A 21,571-nucleotide genomic window follows, 5' to 3' on the forward strand; every position below is an offset into this window, starting at 1 on the left:
ATGCTTCCAGAAAATGAATCAACCAAGCAACCACCGGCTGCAAACGAATAAATAAATAAACAAGCAGTCATAGACTGGTACTTACGAAATCGTCAACTTGACCTCTGACCTTGTCTAATAAAAGCTCTCTCGAGAGAAGGTAGTGACGCAAACCAGAAGTTTCTACGATGATTCTGTACCAAACCATCAAAAATCGAATGTTTTGGATGTTTGACCTCACTGTGACCTTGACCTTTGACCGATTTTGACCAAAATCTAATCAGCACTAGCCATCACCCTCCTGAATCACGTGGTGTAATTTGACATTGGTAGCTTCTTCCGTTCTCGAGTTATTGTGCCAACAAACAAACAAACAAACAAACAAACAAACAAACGGAAGTGATCAATATACTTATGAAATCTTTAGATTTTGTAAGTAACAAACAGAGGACGGAAGTCATCAATATACTTACGAAATCTAATAAACTGGCACCCTGGAACAAATGACCAATTCCTGGTCTAACCTACAGGAGGCACTGCATTCGAAGCACAGCCCGACCTCCAGCAAATAATGCTACTCGCAGCTATGTGCTTCATACGAAAAGGGAAGACCCTTCCTTGGGGTGCACTCTCCATTGTTCAAGGAGAGGAACACAGCTCGTGGTGTAATGCAGACACAAGCGGTATATTTCAACCACAGAGCAGCCTTCACGAGAACTCGGAACAAAGGAATGGTGCTTTCTCCACCTTTAATAGAGACCTATAACCATTTAACCTTGTCACACCAACAAACACCTCTGTGGGTGTTGGTTAATTACCTCCACCACCAAAAGTGAAGGAGGTTATATTTTCATCCCATTCTGTCTATTTGTCAGTGTACAGGATATCTCACAAAGTTGTGGACAGATCCAGATGAAATTTTGTGGACAGGTTGGGTGTGTGACGAGGACGGACTGATTAGATTTTGGTGAGATCCAGATCCGACTACTCAAATTTTTAAAGACTTTCTTCACCATCGATAGGGCCAAAAACGATATACGAGCCTTTCCACAGTAATGGGTAACCATGTTACATACATAGTCCACATTAAGTGTCCAGTTTATCTTGCAAATGAGGGGAAATAAAAGACTGACCCCTCCACTACTGGACTCCAACAGTAAGAAGATAATCTAACCCAGCACAATTTATTGATGGGGTGTTCTTCGAGTATAGCGTAGGCTCTCGTAGTGATGATTATTAAACGAGGTGTGACCTGCTCAAAGCCTTCTGTAACAAACGTGACTTTGTACCGCAATCGGAAAGCCAGATATTTGTACAGCTTTTACGGCGATATGGACTTACCACTAATGTTATCCTTTGTTACACATTTGTCATTTAGGTCAAGTTATGTTATCACAAAAATAACAAGACCGTATTTTTAAAGGTTCTGCAGCTTGAGCATTTTGTTTCTTTCATAACGAATTGATCGATAGCATAACGATTGTTACTCTGTTTTCAACCCCCCCCCCCCACCCCCAACATTCACATTAAAGTATATTTTGGCAAATTCAGGGTGTGGGATATTGGTTCACGAAAAAATATTTTCACGAAAATAAAAAAGTGACCACTATATTCGTTATTGTTTGTCTGTCTGTCTGTCTGTCCCAAGCATAGCTCCGTGGGTTTTGATCCGATCCTGACAATTTTGGTGGGAGGTTTATATCATGATCAAGTTGTGTTTTCCTGAAAATGGGCGTGGTGCGCCCCTTATGGGCGGAGCCACGCCCAAAAAACATGTTTTTAGGGGGTAGCCGATTTCAATTTACATCTTCTCCTCGGGGGTTTGTCGAATCTGACAGGGGTTTTGGTATTTGGTTAGCCCAATGGCACCTGCATAGCCCCACGGAGCTCGATTTTTCATTTTCGCCACAAGGTCACGAACTTAGAAAATTGCGAATTGTGTTTTTTAGGGGGTAGCCGATTTCAATTTGCATCTTCTCCGAGGGGGTTTGTCGAATCTGGCAGGAGTTTCGGTATTTGGTAAGCCCAATGGCACCTGCATAGCCCCAGGGAGCTTGATTTTTCATTTTCGTCCCAAGGTCAAGGTCACAAGGTCACAAACTTAGAAAATTGCGATTTTGACATAAAAATCCATCTTCTCCAAGGGGTTTGTCGAATATGGCAGGAGTTTCGGTATTTGGTTTGCCCAATGGCACCTGCATAGCCCCACGGAACTAGATTTTTCATTTTCGTCCCAAGGTCAAGGTCACGAACTTAGAAAATTTCGAATTTTGACATAAAAATCATACGACCGCCCAAACTTTGAGAGCTAGGATGACAATATTTTATATGCATAATCTTGAGGTCATTCTCTACCTAAATACTTGAAACCATTTTGCTCTGTCTCGAACACCTTACCCGTGGCGCCCCCTTCAAGTTTGTTTTTACGCCGATTTCATCAAAGTATGGATAATCTGATGAGTGCGAAATGCCATATAGCCTATATGACGTTATATCGTTCCTGGAATGTTCCAGAGGAAGTTTTGCACCAAAGGTCATAATCCTTGACCTTTAAAGGGCACAAAGGTCAAATTTTCAAAGTTGTGGGAATCGAACCGGGATTTTGACCTTCTTCGACAAACTAACTCCAATAAGCTATAGCACGTATCCTGTTTCCTTATTTTAATGTCCACAACATTGTTTTGTGACCTTTAAAGGTTATGCAAAGGTCAAAATTTTAAAGTTGTTGAACGAAACCGGGTTTTCAACATTTTGCAGCTAATAACCTGTCACTCGTACCACATCATATTGATCATTTTTATAACTTGGTCAAACATTATCACATTGTCTCATCGTTGACTTCTGAAACAATCTACATCGTCAAATACCGCTCGTGAACCATCGTCGTCTTCAGACTTGTCATAAAGTAAAGTCTTTTTACACATATAATCTAAACCAGTCTCAATCAAAAACGTATGTGTTCATATAAAACTCTTGGTAAATCTATGTAGTTTTTAATATAACACTTAAGACAAAGATTTATTTTCATCAGTGAATAAAATTTTATCTGCACGCTTTAATTTTAGGACAATAGCATTTTTTCCGCTAAATAGTATGTATTGTTGTGGATTCTCGCCTGCCGGCGTGCGGACGGCCGCTTTTAGCCGAATCGCGGCCGTACGCCCACCGGACGAGCAATCCAGTCGCGGCTTTCTGGATCAACGCCGAAAACCAGCAACGGGTGTGTTTTTAAGCACACCACAACCTTGTCCGTACTCGACCCGCGCGACAGGGTCAATCGCCGAATTGTCGATATAACTAATCGTACGGGTAGATAACCGAGAGATTGTACCTCAACGGGACCGCTTGGAAACTAGCCGCTTCAGCAGCTCGCTTCCTTTTGGGATAACCGAGCAGGGTTTTATCGCGGTCCCGTTGGACCCGATCACTTTACCGGCTATTTAAAAACCAACTATATTCCAAGTGCAAGATGGCAGCTTAATTAAGGAAAAGACGCAACGAACGGGGTACATTTAAACAAGCACATTTATTTCAATAAATGAAAGCAATGCAATTGATGGGGAGGATGGGGGAAGGAAGAAAGGGGAGAAGATTCGAGTAAAAAAATGCCTGCAGCCGTTCTCTACAATTACTATTTACATGCACTTAAACAGGTTTTACTTAACGGACTGGCGCCACACACACACACACACACACACACACACACACACACACACACACACACACACACACACACACACACACACACACACACACACACACACCCCAAAAATAAATAAAAGGAAAACGTGACCGTGTGGTGGATCCCCGAGCTCGTGTCCTCAACAATCCGACTCCACACACGATCCAAAGTGACTCCGTCACGATCACCGACCCAGCCAGAGTGTCTGCGATCCAGAGAGCCTTCCTCACAAACGCTCCCAGCCAGCGCACGCGATGCCGAGAGACTGAACAAGACCAAGCTCCTCCAAGCACGCGCGATCCAGAGCGACAGAGCTCGCCCCCACAACTATGACCCAGCCACGAACGGCCACAACCACTCCGACGACTTTCCCACTCTTCTTCTCCTCAGCGCTCGCGTTCCGCCGCTTGATATTCAAGCCCCGCCCCTTTTCAACTCCCGCCCTTCCTTCCAGAAAAACATGGGAAACTTCCAGAAGGAAGCGTTTTCCCACCAAATTAGGGACGTGCGCCGCCGCGGTAGTTGTCTTTGTCCTTCGCAGGGTGATATCCCCTGCGAAGACGCCATTCGTTCGGGGGAGGGTGGAACGGGGGCCGCCTGCTTTCCCTCGATGACTCGTCCAGAGTTGTCCAATTTTCGTGTGCCATCATGTGTAAGTTTCCCTGAGTACGTTTTATCTTCAGATCCCTGAGTGCGACATTTAGTGTATTCATGTCCCAAAAATAAATAACCGACGGGCTGAGTAACAAACTAAACAAACCCACTCATGCAGACGACTTAAATAAATTGTCGGCGCGAAGACACACGTGCAGGGGGAGCAAAAGTCATGTACAATTTACCCTTAACTTAACCTCATCCTTATAAATTTTACACTAAACCATGGCCCAGGACTGATGGACTCTGTGGGAAAAAGGGCACACAGCAAAGTCAGCGGTATTTTGAGGGTGAGCGCCCCCGCAGATGAAGGTCGGATGTCTTCGGGGCCTGTTCAAAAGGCCCCGTTGTCTGTCACAAAAACCTTTTCAAGTCTTCAACTGCTGAAGGCAACTCACCCTAACCCGGCGGCTATGCACCATCCCACAGACCACTCTTCAAGCAGGGAGCCAGGCTGCTCACACGCAGTCTCTGGCCCATGAAACAAATGCAGGTGACAGGGAATGTGGCTGGCTGCACCAATGCAGTCCTCGGCCTCCCCCCTTGAATGAGCGCAGTGAACACAAACGGTGCACGGGTGCACAAATGCAGTCTCCTTGTGCGGCTGGCTGCAAGGCCGTCCCTGCAGACTAATGGATGGTACTGAGGCACATGGTGATGGATGGAATGGGGCAAATGCAAACAAAAGGAAGGGCCAGCAGGCATGGGGCAAGGCAAAGGCAGGCAGACAAGGCATGGCAAGGCCGGCACAGGCCGTTGTAGCAAAAACAGGCCGACAGGTGAAGCGGGCCGGCACAGGCCTTGTAGCAAAAACAGGTCGGCAGGTGAAGCTGGCCGGCACAGGCCTTGCAGTAAAATAGGCCGGCAGGTGAAGCTGGACGGCCTCTTGTCTTGTCCTGCAAGTGTGTGGAGGGAGTGCAGTGGTGCTGGCCACTCGGAAGGCGGGCTCAGACCCACCCGACTGTCTCCCTCCCAACCTATCGCCTTTGCCTGTCTGTCCATACCCACCCCCTTAGTTTGCAAAACAAATTTAGCCCCAACTTATTTTTTTGTTTTTATTTCCCCCTCTATAATTCTTCTCCCTAACCCCCTTTATTGTCTCTGTCCGGCTAACCTATCCTGTCACCTAGCCTACTCCCAACCCCTATGTTCCCTTCCTGGAGGGGAATAAGGGAGAGCGAGTGTCCTGTGTCGAGGCCCAACTAAGCCTCAGAATGGCCTCCTCAGATCTCAGCGATCTTCTTTCCCAAGGTGGGTCCAGCGGCCCACAACGAGAGCGAAGGGATGGATGGTGCGGAGGGGTACACTTCCCAACTACCCTAACATTTATTAACTTTAAACTACCCCGGGGCTTTCAAAAAGCGCCTCTCGCTTAAACTGCTGGTTCCACAAACCAAGATTCCCGTTGCCTGTGTTGGTGTCCTCACAATTTCGGGCCTCGCCCTCGAATTTTCCCTCGCATGGTCTCGTGGCTGGGACGCGTGGCTCCCTTGGCAGGAACCACCCTCTGCCGATTCTCCAACTATGGCACCCCCGGGCCCTGCAACTGTCTCCGAGCCTACCAGCTCCCAAAACACTGGGGAGTGCCCTCCATGGCTACTCCCCGGAAATGCTCACGTGGCAGGCTGGCACCCCAGGTCCCTTCCCTGGGTGCCCGTGCCCAATGCACTGCCCACGCGGCCAATGGCGCCCCGGGCCCCACATCATGCAGGCCTACCAGTGCCCACTACACTATCCCCGGCCCCCCATGGACCCTTGGCCAACCGCGGCCGATGAGCCCGGTGCCCGGAGTACACACGAAGCGATACTCACCGTTCGCAGCCACGCTCCCAGCCTGTCAACAGGGCTCATGCACCCCTCCAAACGGGTTTCGAGCCTACGTTCCCACCAACAGCAAAACGACCTCCATTTGTCAATTTGACTAACCCATGAGCTCACATTACACTGACCCCGGTGTCCCTTGGGTGGGAATCATTCCTCCCCCCAAGCATTCCACATTCGCTCCATACTCAGGCCCGCTGGCCCTCACTCACTCATCATGTATATTCTCCATTTCACACCATGTCATAGCTGATCACTGCCATTCTTCTGACTGCATCCCCTAACTACCTCGTGCTCCCTCGTCATCCCTTACAATATAGCACGCTCCGTTTAACACAACGTAGCTGAGCTACGTCCCCACGACACATCCAAAGTCTGTCACTGTCCTAAAATCCTCAAAAATCCATTTCCCATCCAAAATCGCAACTAAAATCCCTCCAACGAATCCATTCCATGGGCTCCATGAGGACTTATCCCTGCCCCATGAAGCTGGTCGAGCTAACCCTTCCCCATAACTAGTGGTATCCTGTGCCCGGGACAGGGGGGTCTTCTACCCCTTGCCCAGGGAATCCCGTTCACCCGAAGCGAGGCTTGCTTTTTTTTTTTTAAATGCGAGCATCAGCGCGGCAACTCGTAACCTGCGCCCTTTCCCATGACGTCATGGCAGCTGTTCGCGCACCTCGTCCCTCCTCGGACGGTACCATCTGGCAGGGATTTTCCTTCTGCCGGATTCCAACCATGCAGCCACGACGTCACCCTGCGCATTAAAAGCAAGCCTCGAGTTTCGAGGGGTTCCCCACACGAACACATGTGCTCTGCTCGTCGGAGCTTCACACACACGCTCGCCTGGAGAACCCATCCGGTCCAAATCCATTATCCAGCCGACCTTCTGTCGGTCTGCGGGGTCGGCTCGAATCCACCGCGGCGTTTACGGACCGGGTTTCACTCGCGTAGCCGCGCACGTGGCGGCCTCGTGCGTAGCACAGCACGGACCCCGCGCGCTGCCGTGCAAACCCGGCACGGTCCCCAAAACAACTACGGCCGCTACTCGGCCTTTGTCTACTGTGAGCACCCTCTTCGTCGCACTCTCGCGCACAAACTCCCACGTGCCTCGACATGACATTCACACCGGGACATGCGGTTGCATGTTCTTGCATGCCAACCGCCATCTCTCTCACATACAGCGACCTCACACACGGCCGTTCACTCACGCATGCCCCTTCACTCGCACACGTGGTTCCATTCACACACGGCCTTCCACTTGCACAGGGGGTTTCATTCACACAATGCGTGCTGGAAAGCACGCATTTCGGCACACTCGCAATCACCCACACCATATTACTCACACACACGGTCCCTTTCACACACACACAACCTTTCACCCACGCCATGTGCGCATTTCAACACACATTTCTCCACACTCGTATACACACATATCGGAAAAATCGCACTGGGGATTTGCGTTACAAGGGGTTCGGGGGCCTTCACACCCCCCAAGCTCGATGTGTACCCGTCAACATTACTCGCCCCCTCCACCTCGCAAAGCTCGACCAGACCCACCTGGTCGAGATCCGCCTCAAGGGAGCATAGCGTCTCCCTCCGTTCCTGGAGGAGGCTATCTGGATGCTTGCACCGGGTCACGACATTCCCCAAGCACCCCCTCATTGTCCCTCGCTAACTCCATGTGTGTGTGTTCGTTTTTCACCCCGTATTTATCGTGTAGTCTCTCCTCCACTTTTTCTATCTCCGGCATCTCCACACATTGTATTTCCTTGTTCATTATTTCCGTTTCTTCCTGGCTCCATTTTCCTTCCCATTTGAGTCTATCTTCCTCTGAGCCCCCTTAGCTGTTCGTTATCTTTCCGGAGCTTTTCCATCTCTGTGGACTCCAATTTTGCTCTCTCGCAGAAAAGTTGGTGAGCCTCTGACAGAGTCATCAGTAAATACCGCTTCTGCCGGTGCCTGCGTTTGCCGTCCGGGTCCTTGACAGAAAGAGTCCTTCTTTCCGGGACACATACGACTGATGTCACGTTGAAGAAACGCAATCACGTTTTCAACGGCATGCTCTGGAAAGTGTTGCTGTGAGTTTTTCTGTCACTGTGGATGCTCTGTCGAACACAATTCCTAACGACATCTTGCAATATACTTTGATTGTCTTCAGGCAACAAAGCTATGATGGATCCAATGACCTGAGTCTGCAGTGTGGGCGTCAACGGTAGGGCGCGCTTCGCACGTGAGATGTCCTTGCTGAGCGTCTTGGTATTGGAATAGGGACTGGGTCCTCCCTGTTTTTCGGCGAGAATGGCGTTGTTCTTATCGCGTTGGAGTCTCTCCCTCTCACGTTTTCTTGCGAATGGCTGCCTTCTCCTCTTCTGTTATGGTTGCCTTCTGCCTCAGTCTTGCTGCCTTCTTACAGTCTCAATCGTGTTTCTTTCCTGCATCGGAGGCCACGGGATCTTCTTTCAGACGTTTCCTGAATGCTTTGACTCACTCGGAAGATGTTTTGGGTGGCATGATGGCGTGGAGTACAGTGAATGATTCCTGTCGACCCGGAAGAGCTCGTTTTATGCACACACCTGAATGAGTGTCAGATGAGTGAAATCCACCTCAGTTATTTGCCGATTAACACAGATTGTCAGCTTTAATTAATTACTTGGATGACAGAGTTCTATGGTTTGTCAAACTAATCAGTGAGATGCACAGTTGATCCAGCCATTACTGACTCGATGGAGGCTATCTGGAAGAGTCCAACGTTGCAGAAACACTTGAACTAATTAATGTTTACGAAAATAAAAACAAACCATATATTTATTTTGCTCCCTCTGTTCTGCTTGCAATAACGTGATACAAACATATCCTGATGAAACACATGCTCAACTGGAGGGGGAGCACTCGGTAGAGTGCAAAACCTCCGCCGCCAATACTGCCAGGTCACTCAAGTGAACCTGATATCCTATTCATTCAATTTGACGTCAACAGTGCTCACAGAGTTATAGTTTGCAACTTTCCCTTTTACATACTCAATTCATTCGTCATAACGAGATTCCTTGAGACAGAAATTGATTTTACGTGGGTATATCCACCTGAAGTTCCAAAATCAGCCGCAATTATAATTTTGGCATGTTTTTTGTTAGAAATCACTTATAACATGAAGAAATGCAAAAAAATAATCGAAATTTGGTTGAAAAAAAAGTTGCAAAATTTTCTGTTTTTTTTTTCTCATTTTTTTTTTTGGGGGGGGGTTGGAAATCACCTAAAATATGTAGAAATGCAAAAACAAAAATTCAAATATTTTTTCAAAATGGCCACGAGAGCGGCCATATTGGACTTTGGACCAAGTCCAAAATCTAATGGCATGATCATTGGACCACACCTAATCCCCCCCCCAAGTTTCGTCGAAATCCGTCCAGGAGTTTTTCCGTAATACTGTTCACAAACAAACAAACAAACAAACAAGCAGTCATAGACTGGTATTTCCGAAATCGTCAACTTGACCTCTGACCTTGTCTAATAAAAGCTGTCTCTAGAGAAGGTAGCGACGCAAACCAGAAGTTTCTACGATGATTCTGTACCAAACCATCAAAAATCGAATGTTTGACCTCACTGTGACCTTGACCTTTGACCGATTTTGACCAAAATGTAATCAGCACTAGCTATCACCCTCCTGAATCACGTGGTGTAATTTGACATTGGTAGCTTCTTCCGTTCGAGTTATCGTGCCCACAAACAAACAAACAAACCCACACACAAACAAATGACGGAAGTCATCAATATACTTACGAAATCTTTAGATTTCGTAAGTAACAAGCAGTCATAGACTGGTACTTACAAAATCGTCAACTTGACCTCTCACCTTGTCTCATAAAAGCTGTCTCTGGAGAAGGTAGCGACACAAACCAGAAGTTTCTACGATGATTCTCTACCAAACCATCAAAAATCGTAACGTCGACCGAAGCAAAAATCTCCATTTCTCCATGCAATTATTTAATATTATTTTGTCAGTCACAAAACCGTAATATTCGGCCATCCACCAACAATCTTTACATAATCCGACGGCTTAGCGAGTCAGGCATGCGACGATAACCTTAATTGGGATAAAAAATGACTTTTAAACACCATCTTTATCGAAAACACCGTCAGCGCGCACACGGAAAACCTTTACGTGACTCGACGACGCCTCTGCTTGAGCGCGCTGCACCACGTGACGAGCCGTGACGCGGCAAGTGAAATATTTTTTATACAATCTTAAAAGTCTCGAAAACATCCGATTTTTACCAGAATTTCGACAACCCAGTGTTAAGCATCCTAAGCAATCGCAAAAACCGAAGACAAAATTAAAATCGAAGTAAAAACGAACTCGTAACGTCGACCGAAGCAAAAATACTCCATTTCTCCACATGAATTTACGGAATTATGTTTGAACTCACTGTGACCTTGATCTTTGACCAATTATGACCAAAATCTAATCAGCGCTAGCCATCACCCTCCTCACGTGGTGTAATTTGACATTGGTCGCTTCTTCGGTTCTCGAGTTATCGTGCCTACAAAACAAACAAATAAACAAACAAACAAAAACAGAAACGGAAGTGATCAATATACTTACGAAATCTTTAGATTTCGTAAGTAACAAACAGACAGGGGTGAAAACAGTAACCTCTGTCCATCTTCGATGGCAGAGGTTAATTACATATACAGTGCAAGTGTCTGTCCATAATGCAAATCGACACCATTGTTTATGCACAACTGCCTCTTTTTTTCAATTCAATAGGCGAGTTTTGAAGGTCCTTGATCAGAGGAAGAAAAAAAAAAGTGCCATTCATTTTGCATTCCTATGGAAACCAGAGTTGGTGTCAAACCCACCCAATGCTCGCCTGTTTATACATTTATCGTTTTTAAAAGAAGAGTCTAATAAATAATATTTTTTTCGAAAGCATTTCAGTGAAGTATAATTATAAAGCAATATATGTATTTGTATATTGTAATCAGTAACAAGAGCGCAAGTGAGCACAATATACGCCTGAGCAAGAAGGTATATACAGAATTGTGCAACTACATGGAAAACAGCATCCTGGTTGCCATGGCAACCACTTTAGATGACGAACGTATGTTGCGACACACTGCCTCCACAGTCTGTACCTATGTACCAAATATGAAACGTGAAAGTTGAAAACTTTGGGAGTTGGAGTGGGGACAGGAAAGGATGGAAAACAGCATCCCGGTTGCCATGGCAACCACTTTAGATAACGAAGGTATGTCGTGACACAACGGCTCCACAGTCTGTAGCGATGTACCAAATATGAAACGTGAAAGTTGAAAATTTTGGGAGTTAGAGTGCGGACAGGAACGGACAGACAGACAGACGGACGGACGGAATCACATAATACGCCCCGATATATATATATATATATATATATATATATATATATATATATATATATATATATATATATATATATATATATATATATATATATATATATATATATATATATATATATATATATATATATATATATATATATATATATATATATATATATATATCGGGCATATAAAAAAAAAGTGTGGAAGATAAAAACATTAGAAAGGAAACTCGAGGGGGAACACTCGGGAGAGTGCAAAACCTCCGCCGCCAATACTGCTGGGTCACTCAAGTGAACCTTATATCTTATTCATTAAATATGTCAACAGTGCTGACAGTGTTATAGTTCTTTTCTCCAACTTTTTTGGGGGGCGGGGGGGGGGTTGGAAATCACTTAAAACATGTAGAAATGCAAAAAAAAAAGAAATCGAAATTGTTGAAAAAAAAAGTTGCAAAAATTTTTTTTTTCTCTCGAACAAATTTTTTTTGGGGGGGGGTTAGTTGGAAATCACTTAAAACATGTAGAAATGCAAAAAAAAATTCTCGAACAATTTTTTTTGGGGGGGACCAAGTCCAAAATCGAATGGCATGATCCTTGGACCATACCGAACCCCCCCACCAAGTTTCGTATAAATCCGTTGAGGAGTTTTTCCATAATACTGTTCACAAACAAACAAACAGAAAGGGGTGAAAACAGTAACCTCCGATCTTCGATGGCGGAGTTTAAAAATAACTTTCATCAACAATTTAACATTTTCACGCTCACGCTGACGCTCACGCCGGGGGTATCGCTATGGCTCTGTTCTTCGACCAGGCGAGCTAAAAAAAATGATTGAAACTTTTGATACTAAAACGTTATGGACGGGCCAACTAACGTTTGTGACGTATTTTTTTTGGTAAAAAAGGATCTGAAATCATTTCATACGAGCCGAAAACCCATCACAGACGGATTCCGTTCCATGAGCCCAATATGACAACCAGTGGCGGCTCTTGTAAGAGCCGGATCCCAGTCGATGTACTCCATGGCCTTACCTAATGAGGCCTACAAAACGTCCTTGTACACGACATTTTTGGTGTACACTACTTGTGAAGAAGTCCCCCGATTTGTGCACGCGTCTACTTTGACGTACAAACACCGTGTCAAAACTTCTCAGGTCACAGTACCGAGAAAAACGTGACCCGACCGCAAGGAGGAGCACAAAATTGGTCCTTCAGTATTAATTTCCAGATAGAAGATACAATGTTTGTTACATTTTTTGTGTCAAATTCACATTCTGAGGTCATCAGCATGTGCAGAAGAGGGTTTTACATTGCAGACGCTATTTTCGAGGAGTGGAATTACACCTCTCAGCGGTGACGGTCTGTCGACAACAGACGTAATGACGTCAGCGAATGACCGATGTCATGATGTCCTTACACCTCTCAGCAGTGACGTCACACGTCATGTAATCGAATGTAAAACGAAAAGTGTTTATTCTGCAAGTTTGACTATTGCCACAATGTGTGATGCACTCTTACAGGTAAGAAGTTTTTCAGTCCAGGTCACAGTACCGAGAAAAAGGTGACGCGACCGCTTGGAGGAGCACAAAATTGGTCCTTCAGTATTAATATATAGACGAGGCGAAACCCCGTCACAGACGGATTCCGTTCCATGAGCCCAATATGACAACCAGTGGCAGCTCTTGTAAGAGCCGGATCCCAGTCGATGTACTCCATGGCCATACCTAATGAGGCCTACAAAACGTCCTTGTACACGACATTTTTGGTGTACACTACTCCTTGTGAAGAAGTCCCCCAATTTGTGCACGTGTCTACTTTGACGTACAAACACCGTGTCAAAACTTCTCAGGTCACAGTACCGAGAAAAACGTGACGCGACCGCTAGGAGCACAAAATTGGTCCTTCAGTATTAATATCCAGACGAGCCGAAACCCCGTCACAGATGGATTCCGTTCATTCAACCACCCTCACCAGCTCACCCACACTCGAGGGACATGGACTGGACAGAGCGTGCTTGCCCCCGCCTCCCACCCCCCGCCTTCAATTTGCTTACCCCCGCCCAAAAATGTAATTACCCCGGGCCCGCCCCCGCCTCTTCACTCCCCGCGCCCCCCGCCTCTCGATTCCCCGCCCCACTTTCCCCCGCCCTCCTGTCCACCCCCTCACACTCAACCCCGCCTAATTCACCCGAGCCCCCGCCCACTCATCCCCCGCCCCATTACCCCCCATCTCCCGCTTTCAATTTGCTTACCTTGCCCCCTGCCTCTTCACTCCCTGCCCCCATCTCAACGAAAAGTGTTTATTCTGCTTCAGAGTTGAAAGTTGACTATTGCCACTATGTGCGATGCACTCTTACAGGTACGACGTTTCTTTCAGTCCAGGTCACAGTTCCGAGAAAAACGTGACGCGACCGCTCGGAAGAGCACAAAATTGGTTCTTCAGTATCAATGTATAGATAGAAGATACGTTTCTTGTTGCATTTTTTGTCAAATTGACATTCTGAGAAAGTCAGCATGTGCAGAAGAGGGTTTTACATTGCAGACGCTATTTTCGAGGAGTGGAATTACACCTCTCAGCGGTAACGGTCTGTCGACGACAGACGTAATGGTGTCAGCTCATGACCGATGATGTCATGACGTCCTTACGCCTCTCAGCGGTGACGTCACACGTCGCCATGTAAACGAAAAGTGTTTATTCTCCTTCAGAGTTGAAAGTTGACTATTGCCACTATGACATGTGCGATGCACCCTGACAGGTACGAAGTTTCTTTCAGTCCAGGTCAAAGTACCGAGAAAAATGTGACACGACCGCAAGGAGGAGCACAAAATTGGTCCTTCAGTATTAATATATCGGTCAGGTATGGGAGCATGTGCCAGAACAGCACGTCACGGCGTCCACTTTCCGCCGGTACTCCAGGGGCCTCCGTCTGGCCTTCCCCCAGGCAGATGCCAGGCCCATCCCCATCTCCTTGAGATGCTGGTCAACCTGCTGCAACCACGAGGAACGTGGTCGGCCCATTGGCCTCCTCCACTCACGAGACTCCCTCACTGAGAGAATCTGGTGAGCAGGATCAGCGTCAGGAAAACGAGCCACATGCCCATACAGCCGCAACTGACGCTCACGGACCATGCAGGTAACAAATCTCATCCGAGTCTCTCAGCAACCGCTCGTTGGACACAAAAATCTGACCAGCGATAGCCAAGAATTCTCTGAAGAGACCTGGTACCAAAGGAATTAAGTCTCCGTCTCAGATCCTTGGTCAAGAGTCCATGTCTCGCATCCACAGAGCAAGACTGGAAGCAGCGAGGACCTGAAGACTCGGACTTTCGTCCTCCCGCACAGGTAACAGCAGCGCCACACCCCATGATCCAGTGAATCCATGACTCCCCAGGCCTGACCCAGACATCTATTGACCTCTGACTCACAGCCAGCAGAGACATGAATATCACTGCCAAGGTTAGTGAATCTCTCCACGACCTCAACATCCTCACCACAAACAGGCACAGACAGGACAGCGGCATCCAAGATCTCAGTGAAAGCCTGGATCTTAGTTTTGATCCAGGAAACCCATAATCCCAGCGCCTCCGACTCCTCATTCAGCTCCTCGAGGGCCCCCAAAAGGATATCTAAAGTCTCCGCAAAGATGACTGCATCATCTGCGAAATCAAGGTTCGAGATCTCGACATTCCCAAACGATGCACCGCAGCTTGATCTTTGACATCCTCCCTAAAATCCAGTCCATACAAGTGCTGAAAAGTGTGGGGGCCAGTACACACCCCTGACGAACTCCAGTAACAACTGGAAATAAGTCAGAGATGGTACCACCACACTTCACAGCACTCTCAGTACCAGAGTAGAGTTCAGACATCAGATCGATCAGTTTTGGTGGCACCCCACGAAGACCAAGAATCCTCCAGAGGGAATCCCGATTCACTGAATCGAACGCTTTACAGAGATCAACATAGGCTACAAGCAGCCCCTGCTGAAACTCTCGTCTGCGTTCGGTGAGGACACGAAGAGCAAGGATACGGTCAATCGTTGACCTCTTTGGTGTAAAGCCTGACTGCTCTGGACGCTGGTGCTCAAGAAGATGGTGGTGAACTCTATCAAGAATTATCTGAGCAAAGACCTTGCCCGGCACTGAGAGCAGCGTCACCCCTCGGTAGTTGCTGCAGTCTTGGCGATCACTCTTCCCTTTCCAGAGAGGGACAACAAGACTCCTCTTCCAATCAGTTGGGATGATGCCTGTGTTCCAGGCAGAGCACAAAACTGCATGCAATGACACGAGTGCAGCATTTCCACCAGCCTTGAGAAGTTCAGCATGGATGCCACAGATCCGTGGAGCTTTACCCCGTTTCAACCGGTTCACCGCAGCCCGTGTTTCCACAAGCGAAGGTGGACCACAATTGATTGGAGGGTCAGCAACAGGGATTGTAACACCATTGACGTCCAACTCGACAGCTGGTGGATCAGCCTGGTACAACCGCTCAAAGTAACCGGCCCAGCGGGCCTTCACTTCAGACTCCTCTGTTAAGAGCCTACCACTCTCTGCTCTAACTGCAGTTCTCCGAGGGATGGGCTTGGATGAACGCAATGTGCGAATTCCCCTGAAAGCGGGACGAGAATCACCTGTCCACAGGTGATCTCTACCCCCTCACAGATTCCTCGCACATAGGCCTCCTTGTCCACCCTTAGTGCACGTACAGTTTTACGCCTCAGCTCCCTGAACAGTTCAGCTCTGCGACTCCAGTCAATGGTATCCAGTGTCCCTTGAGACAAAATCCTTCTTTGCCCTGCGGTGAGTTCCAAGACGTCCACCGGCAACATCAAGGACGGTGGCCTTGAAGGTAATCCATAACTCTTCAGGACCCCCCAAAGCACCCAGACACCCTAAATGTCCACTCAGCCTGTTCGCAAACTCCTCAGCTTCTCTCTCATCCTTGAGCTTGCCAACATGCAGCCTCGGCTGGGATGGTACCATTCTCCAGGATTTAAGGTGCAGCTTTAGAGTTGCTACAACAAGCCGGTGGTCAGTATTGAGGAACTGAGCACTCCGCTAGACCCTGCAGTTCTGGATAATCTTCCAGTGAACATCAACGAGCATATGGTCAATCTCCTTTGCCACACCGCCAGCATTGGAACACCAAGTCCAGCGATGAGCTTAGGGTGGCTGGTTCATGGTTTCAGCACCCACAAGTCCATGACTTCTTGCAAAGTCAAGGAACTTAGTGCTATTCTGATTCATAGTTCCTGACCCATGGGGACCAACACACGTCTCATAACCATCCCTCTCAGTTCCAGTCAATCCATTGAAATCCCCCAAGACGAGAAGTGTATCTTGTCTGGGGCACTGATCAACCACAGACTCGAGCGTGGCGAAGAATCTGTCCTTCACGGTGAGGTCACTCGCCTCAGTCGGAGCATAGACAGAGACTAGGGAAATGACACCCAAGGAGTGACGAATTATTCGTCTCATAATACGCTCGTTGACCGGTGTTACCTCAATTATCATTGGGGTCAGCTTATTGGACACAGCTACAGCAACTCCTTGAGTATGGTAACAATCAGCACGACCAGACCAATAGTAGGTGCAACCACCCACCATTATCTCGCCGCAATCCGGTCTCCGAACCTCAGAGAGTGCTGCAATACCAATGTCCAAATGCTTGAGCTCACATGAGACAGGTGAGCATCCTCTCTTTGGGATAGGACATTCCAGGCACCCACCCGAAGGGACCGACTCAGGTTAACCCAAGGACACCACCGTCTAGTGGACGACACCTCACCACCACTCCGACACACTCTCCCGCAATCTGACCCGGGAATGTTATCCCATGGTTTCCCTCCGATCATTAAAGATTGGGGGTCCCGAAGGCTTTGCCGCAATCCCGTCATCCGGTGAGCTGCCCTGCGAAGGGAAGCTGCACAGGATGTACTCCCACGGAGTGGGTTTTCAGATTTTTTTGCGTTTGTGTGTTTTGCGGAATGAAGGGTTTTACAGTGGCCGGAGTGCAAATCCTGCCACCAACCTCCTGATAAAAAAGTAACCCAACTGCAGGAGATCGTCCGCAGACACAGTTGGGCACTAGATATGCATGGCCGTCAGCTCACAAGGAGCTCCTCCGCCCTTTGTGATGCACTCTTACAGGTACGAAGTTTCTTTCAGTCCAGGTCAGAGTACCGAGAAAAACGAGACATGACCGCGAGGAGGAGCACAAAATTGGTCCTTCAGTATTAATATATAGATGGTGGATATTGTCCCTTACTGTCCTCATTACAGTTACCAAGTTTCATCGAGTTCTCAAAAAAAAAAAAAAAAATCAAAGAGATAGAGCAAAAAAACATTTGTCCCTTCCGAAACACAAAATCAGGGTTCTGCTAATTAAATGCCTCATCAGGTCCGAAATCTGATTAAAAACTATAAAATATGTAGCCCGAGTTATCCAACTTTGTTATCCCAGTTTGACTTTCAGTCTCTCAGCAACTTCATATTTTTAAACTCATGTCACAAATCCCGTGAAATGCACCTGAACCAAGTTTTGGCTGAATCAATCCATAACTTTGAGACATCGTGCTATATATCGTTTTAGCTCGAACATCCAATGGTGAATAATCACTGGAGGGATTCAGATCTGTATCTTGTATCTTCACCAAATTCAAATCAGTTCTTCCTTGTTAGTTACATACCCAACTTCAAAGCCTCAAGGCAGTGTTCTGAGCCCTATTCTTTTTCTGGTTTTCATCAATGCTTTCTCTGACTCTGGAAAATCCTCTTTATCTCTTTGCTGATGACTCCAGCCTCAGCCATATCATCTGTCATCCCTCAGACCAGCAAGCAGCAGCTTCTTCGCTCACTGTAGATCTGGATAAAAATCACACGCTGGTCCAACAAGTCTTTGTCAATCCTGACAAATCTCACTCACAAAGTCTCTCCAGTCTCACCCCCACCCCCCTTCGCTCTCTGCTATATTCCCCCCCCCCACCAATATTTCCGCAGGGCGCTCAAGGTCCGCCAGCATCCCCTCCTGGTAAAACTACCAAAATCACAAACCACTGCTCACCTTCACTCTTTCATTCCTCTTTTTTTTCCCCCATCTTTGGAACAAACTCTTACTCTTTCTTCCCTCCAGGTCTTCAAAACAGCTGTTCAGCACCACCTCTTATCTTCCCCCATCCAAAACCACAATCTTTTCTACCCAAGTTAATCCACCCCAAACCTCCCTCCTTCAAATTCCCTGCCTTCCTTCCCAAAAGTTCCCTGTAATGCAAGGTCCTGAAAGTCCCTGTAGTGTCCATCTTGTATACCCTGTTCCCCCCCCCAATCCCTCTCCCTTCCCACAGATCTCGTTATGTGTGTTCCTCACCGTTTTATCCTTCCTCTCCTGCCCCTCGTTGCGTGTTAGCTCTCATACGAGCCTCGACAATGCATACAAAAAAAAAAAATCAAAACACCTGCCCACCAAGTTTCATCTGAATCTGTCCACAACTTCAGATATCCTGCTATATATCATTTTTGGTACCATCTCTCAATGGTGAAAATCACTTGAAAAATTCTCAGATCCAAAATCTAATCTTTTCACCCGTGTCACACACCCAAGCTCCACACCATGTTTCATCTGAATCTGTTCACAACTTTGAGATATTTTGCTCACAGACAAAGACAGACAGTGATGAAAACTTCCATCCACCTTCTGGGACAGAGGGAATTAGGAAGTTCCTCGATCAGACTGAAAGCAAACCAACTGCTTAACCACACTTTTTGCTTTGCATACGTGGGGTAACATTGTTTACCAATTTTCTTTAAAACGACACTAAAAGGGGAAACAAGTCTGCAATAGCAATCTCTACTTCAGGCTGAAGAAGAATGGTCTCGTCAGGGAAACCATCAATCGAGGTGAGGGAGTCGTGAAAAACAGCAAACCAAGATAACATTTTATTGGCAAAAAGTGTTTAATCAACAATTGTCATGGACAGCAACAAATTCAGTTTTTTTTTTTGTTTTTCATAAAAGGCTGTCAAGTTTGATGGGAAAAGAACATCAGGGGGGGATAAAAAAATAAAAATAAATAAAAAAAAAAGAGTGGAGATAAGGGCTTTTAACATTGCCAAAAACATTTAAGCAGGAATCCTGACATTTTATTCAAACAAGCTCCACTTTTATATATTTATAAATAAATAAATAAATAAAGCAGCAGCAACAACAAATAATTGAAACTTCAGACCAATGACGAGGATAAGGTTAAGGGAAACAGCTCCTAATAATCACGCAAGGAGAGTTTCCATGAATTTTGATAAATGATGAACAGTGCACAAACGAGTAAAATCAACAAAGCATTTTAAACCTTCACAAACTCTTCTGAAAGCTACACTTCCATGGTACATGCCTACCCTTTTAAAGTTCTGCAGAGACAAAAAAAACACACAAGATTGTCATGCATAGCAGATACTTGTGAAATCCATGAAACAAATTTGACGTAAAAACAATTGGTGGTTGAATTCATTAACCTGATCTGCAAATCTTAAAATTTCAGGTCAATGGGATGAAAATTGAGGATTTAAGAAATCCCAAAGTTGTTGACCTCAAAAAAATAACTGGTGGTTGAATTCAGTGACTTTATATGCGAATCCTGTTCAAATTTCTAATGAATCGGATTAAAATTGAGGATTTTAAAAATTCCACCAGGGTTGCTGACCGATTGACCAAAAACAAAAAAATAATAATAATAATCATAATAATAATAATAGGCTTCTTGAAGAAAGCTACCATGTGGTGACATTTCATGAAGATCAGTTTAAAATTGTCACCTAGAGGCGATTGACATAAAGAGACAGATAAACAGAAACACACGAGACAAACCAATACACTTGAAAAATGTTCTTTTCTCAAGTTGTTGTTGTTGTTCGTCTTTCGGCTGCTCCCGTTAGGGGTCGCCACAGCGGATCATCCGTTATGATCTGCATACTGATTTGGCAGAGGTTTTACGCCGGATGCCCTTCCTGACGCAACCCTGGTCGCCTCTTACGACACAGGGATATTGATTGCGTTTCGCCATGATTCCAGGCTGCCCTACACCCTCTCATAGCGCGGCCCAGTGCAGAGCACCCGTCCTCAAGCTATCCTCCAACCCAAGCCTCCGAGTAGCCGGATTACAGGCGCACGCCACTACGCCCGTTATGTTCTTTTCTCAAGTATTGATTTAAAAGACAAACCAACAGAAATGCAAAAAAATAATAAGGAAACCAGAAGGAGCACATCCCAGGCTAATTAGTTTACGTTTTGTCTCCCACCGACAGGCCGGATCTGGACTTGGACCTAAACTAAAATTTAATCGGCTTGTTCTCGTCACCGAACAGACTCATCCAGCAAGTTTTGTCTGAACCTGTAAATAATAATATCTTGAAAGATAGTGCGACATATCGTTTTACCCTCATCACTCAATTTCTCAGATCCCATTCTTCACCAAAATCGAATCAATTCTTCCTCGTTACATACCCAACCTGCCCGAGTTTTGTCCAAATCTGTCCACAACATTTTTAGAAATCCTGCGACAAGTTTCCCCCCCACCCCTTCTCAATGGTGGAAATTAAATAAATAAATAAAAATAATTAATTAATTTACTTTTTAAAATAAATAAAAAAATTCTCATCTAGATTCGGATCTTCACCAAAATCTAACCAATTCGGTCACAAACCCAAGCTCTCGACCAAATTTAATATGAATCCATCCAACCTCGAGATATTTTGTTCACAGAGACAGAGACAGACGGAGGTGAAAGCCTCATCCACCTTCAGTGGCAGAGGTAATGAAACAACAGTATGGGTACAAAATGGTCTTGAAACTCCTCTCGAATCGACAAAAAATATATATGCAGTGAGCATCTAACCAGTGATTTTACAAAGCCATTGTCAATAGGGGATCAAAAAGTATCCAGATTTGAAGCAAAAACATACACCTGAAAACAAGGTGTCAATTTTCTTTGAAAAATAAACAAACAAATGGGACAAATTAAATTTTTGAAAAGAAACCCACCTTCAGCAGCTTGAACTTGCACAATGTTCAACTCCTGTGGGAA

The 21,571-nt window shown here is 46.0% G+C and overlaps 1 protein-coding gene across 2 annotated transcripts in view; it reads right to left on the bottom strand.

Moving 5' to 3' along the window:
* Positions 1-19,429: 19,429 nt before the first annotated feature.
* Positions 19,430-21,571, bottom strand: part of LOC147017268 (uncharacterized) — a 39,451-nt gene continuing 37,309 nt past the window's right edge. For both annotated transcript variants that reach the window (XM_085846739.1, XM_085846738.1), the window contains exons 5-6: positions 21,529-21,562; positions 19,430-19,898 (exon numbers count right to left, since the gene is read on the bottom strand). In XM_085846739.1, the coding sequence (XP_085702865.1) occupies positions 19,891-19,898; positions 21,529-21,562 (42 nt within the window). In that variant the 3' untranslated portion in view covers positions 19,430-19,890. The remainder of the gene's footprint in view (positions 19,899-21,528; positions 21,563-21,571) is intronic.

The sequence above is a fragment of the Eptatretus burgeri genome, chromosome 11, assembly GCF_056783735.1.
Source record: "Eptatretus burgeri isolate ZD-2024b chromosome 11, Ebu_testis_v1, whole genome shotgun sequence".
In the NCBI taxonomy this organism is placed as follows: Eukaryota; Metazoa; Chordata; class Myxini; order Myxiniformes; family Myxinidae; genus Eptatretus; species Eptatretus burgeri.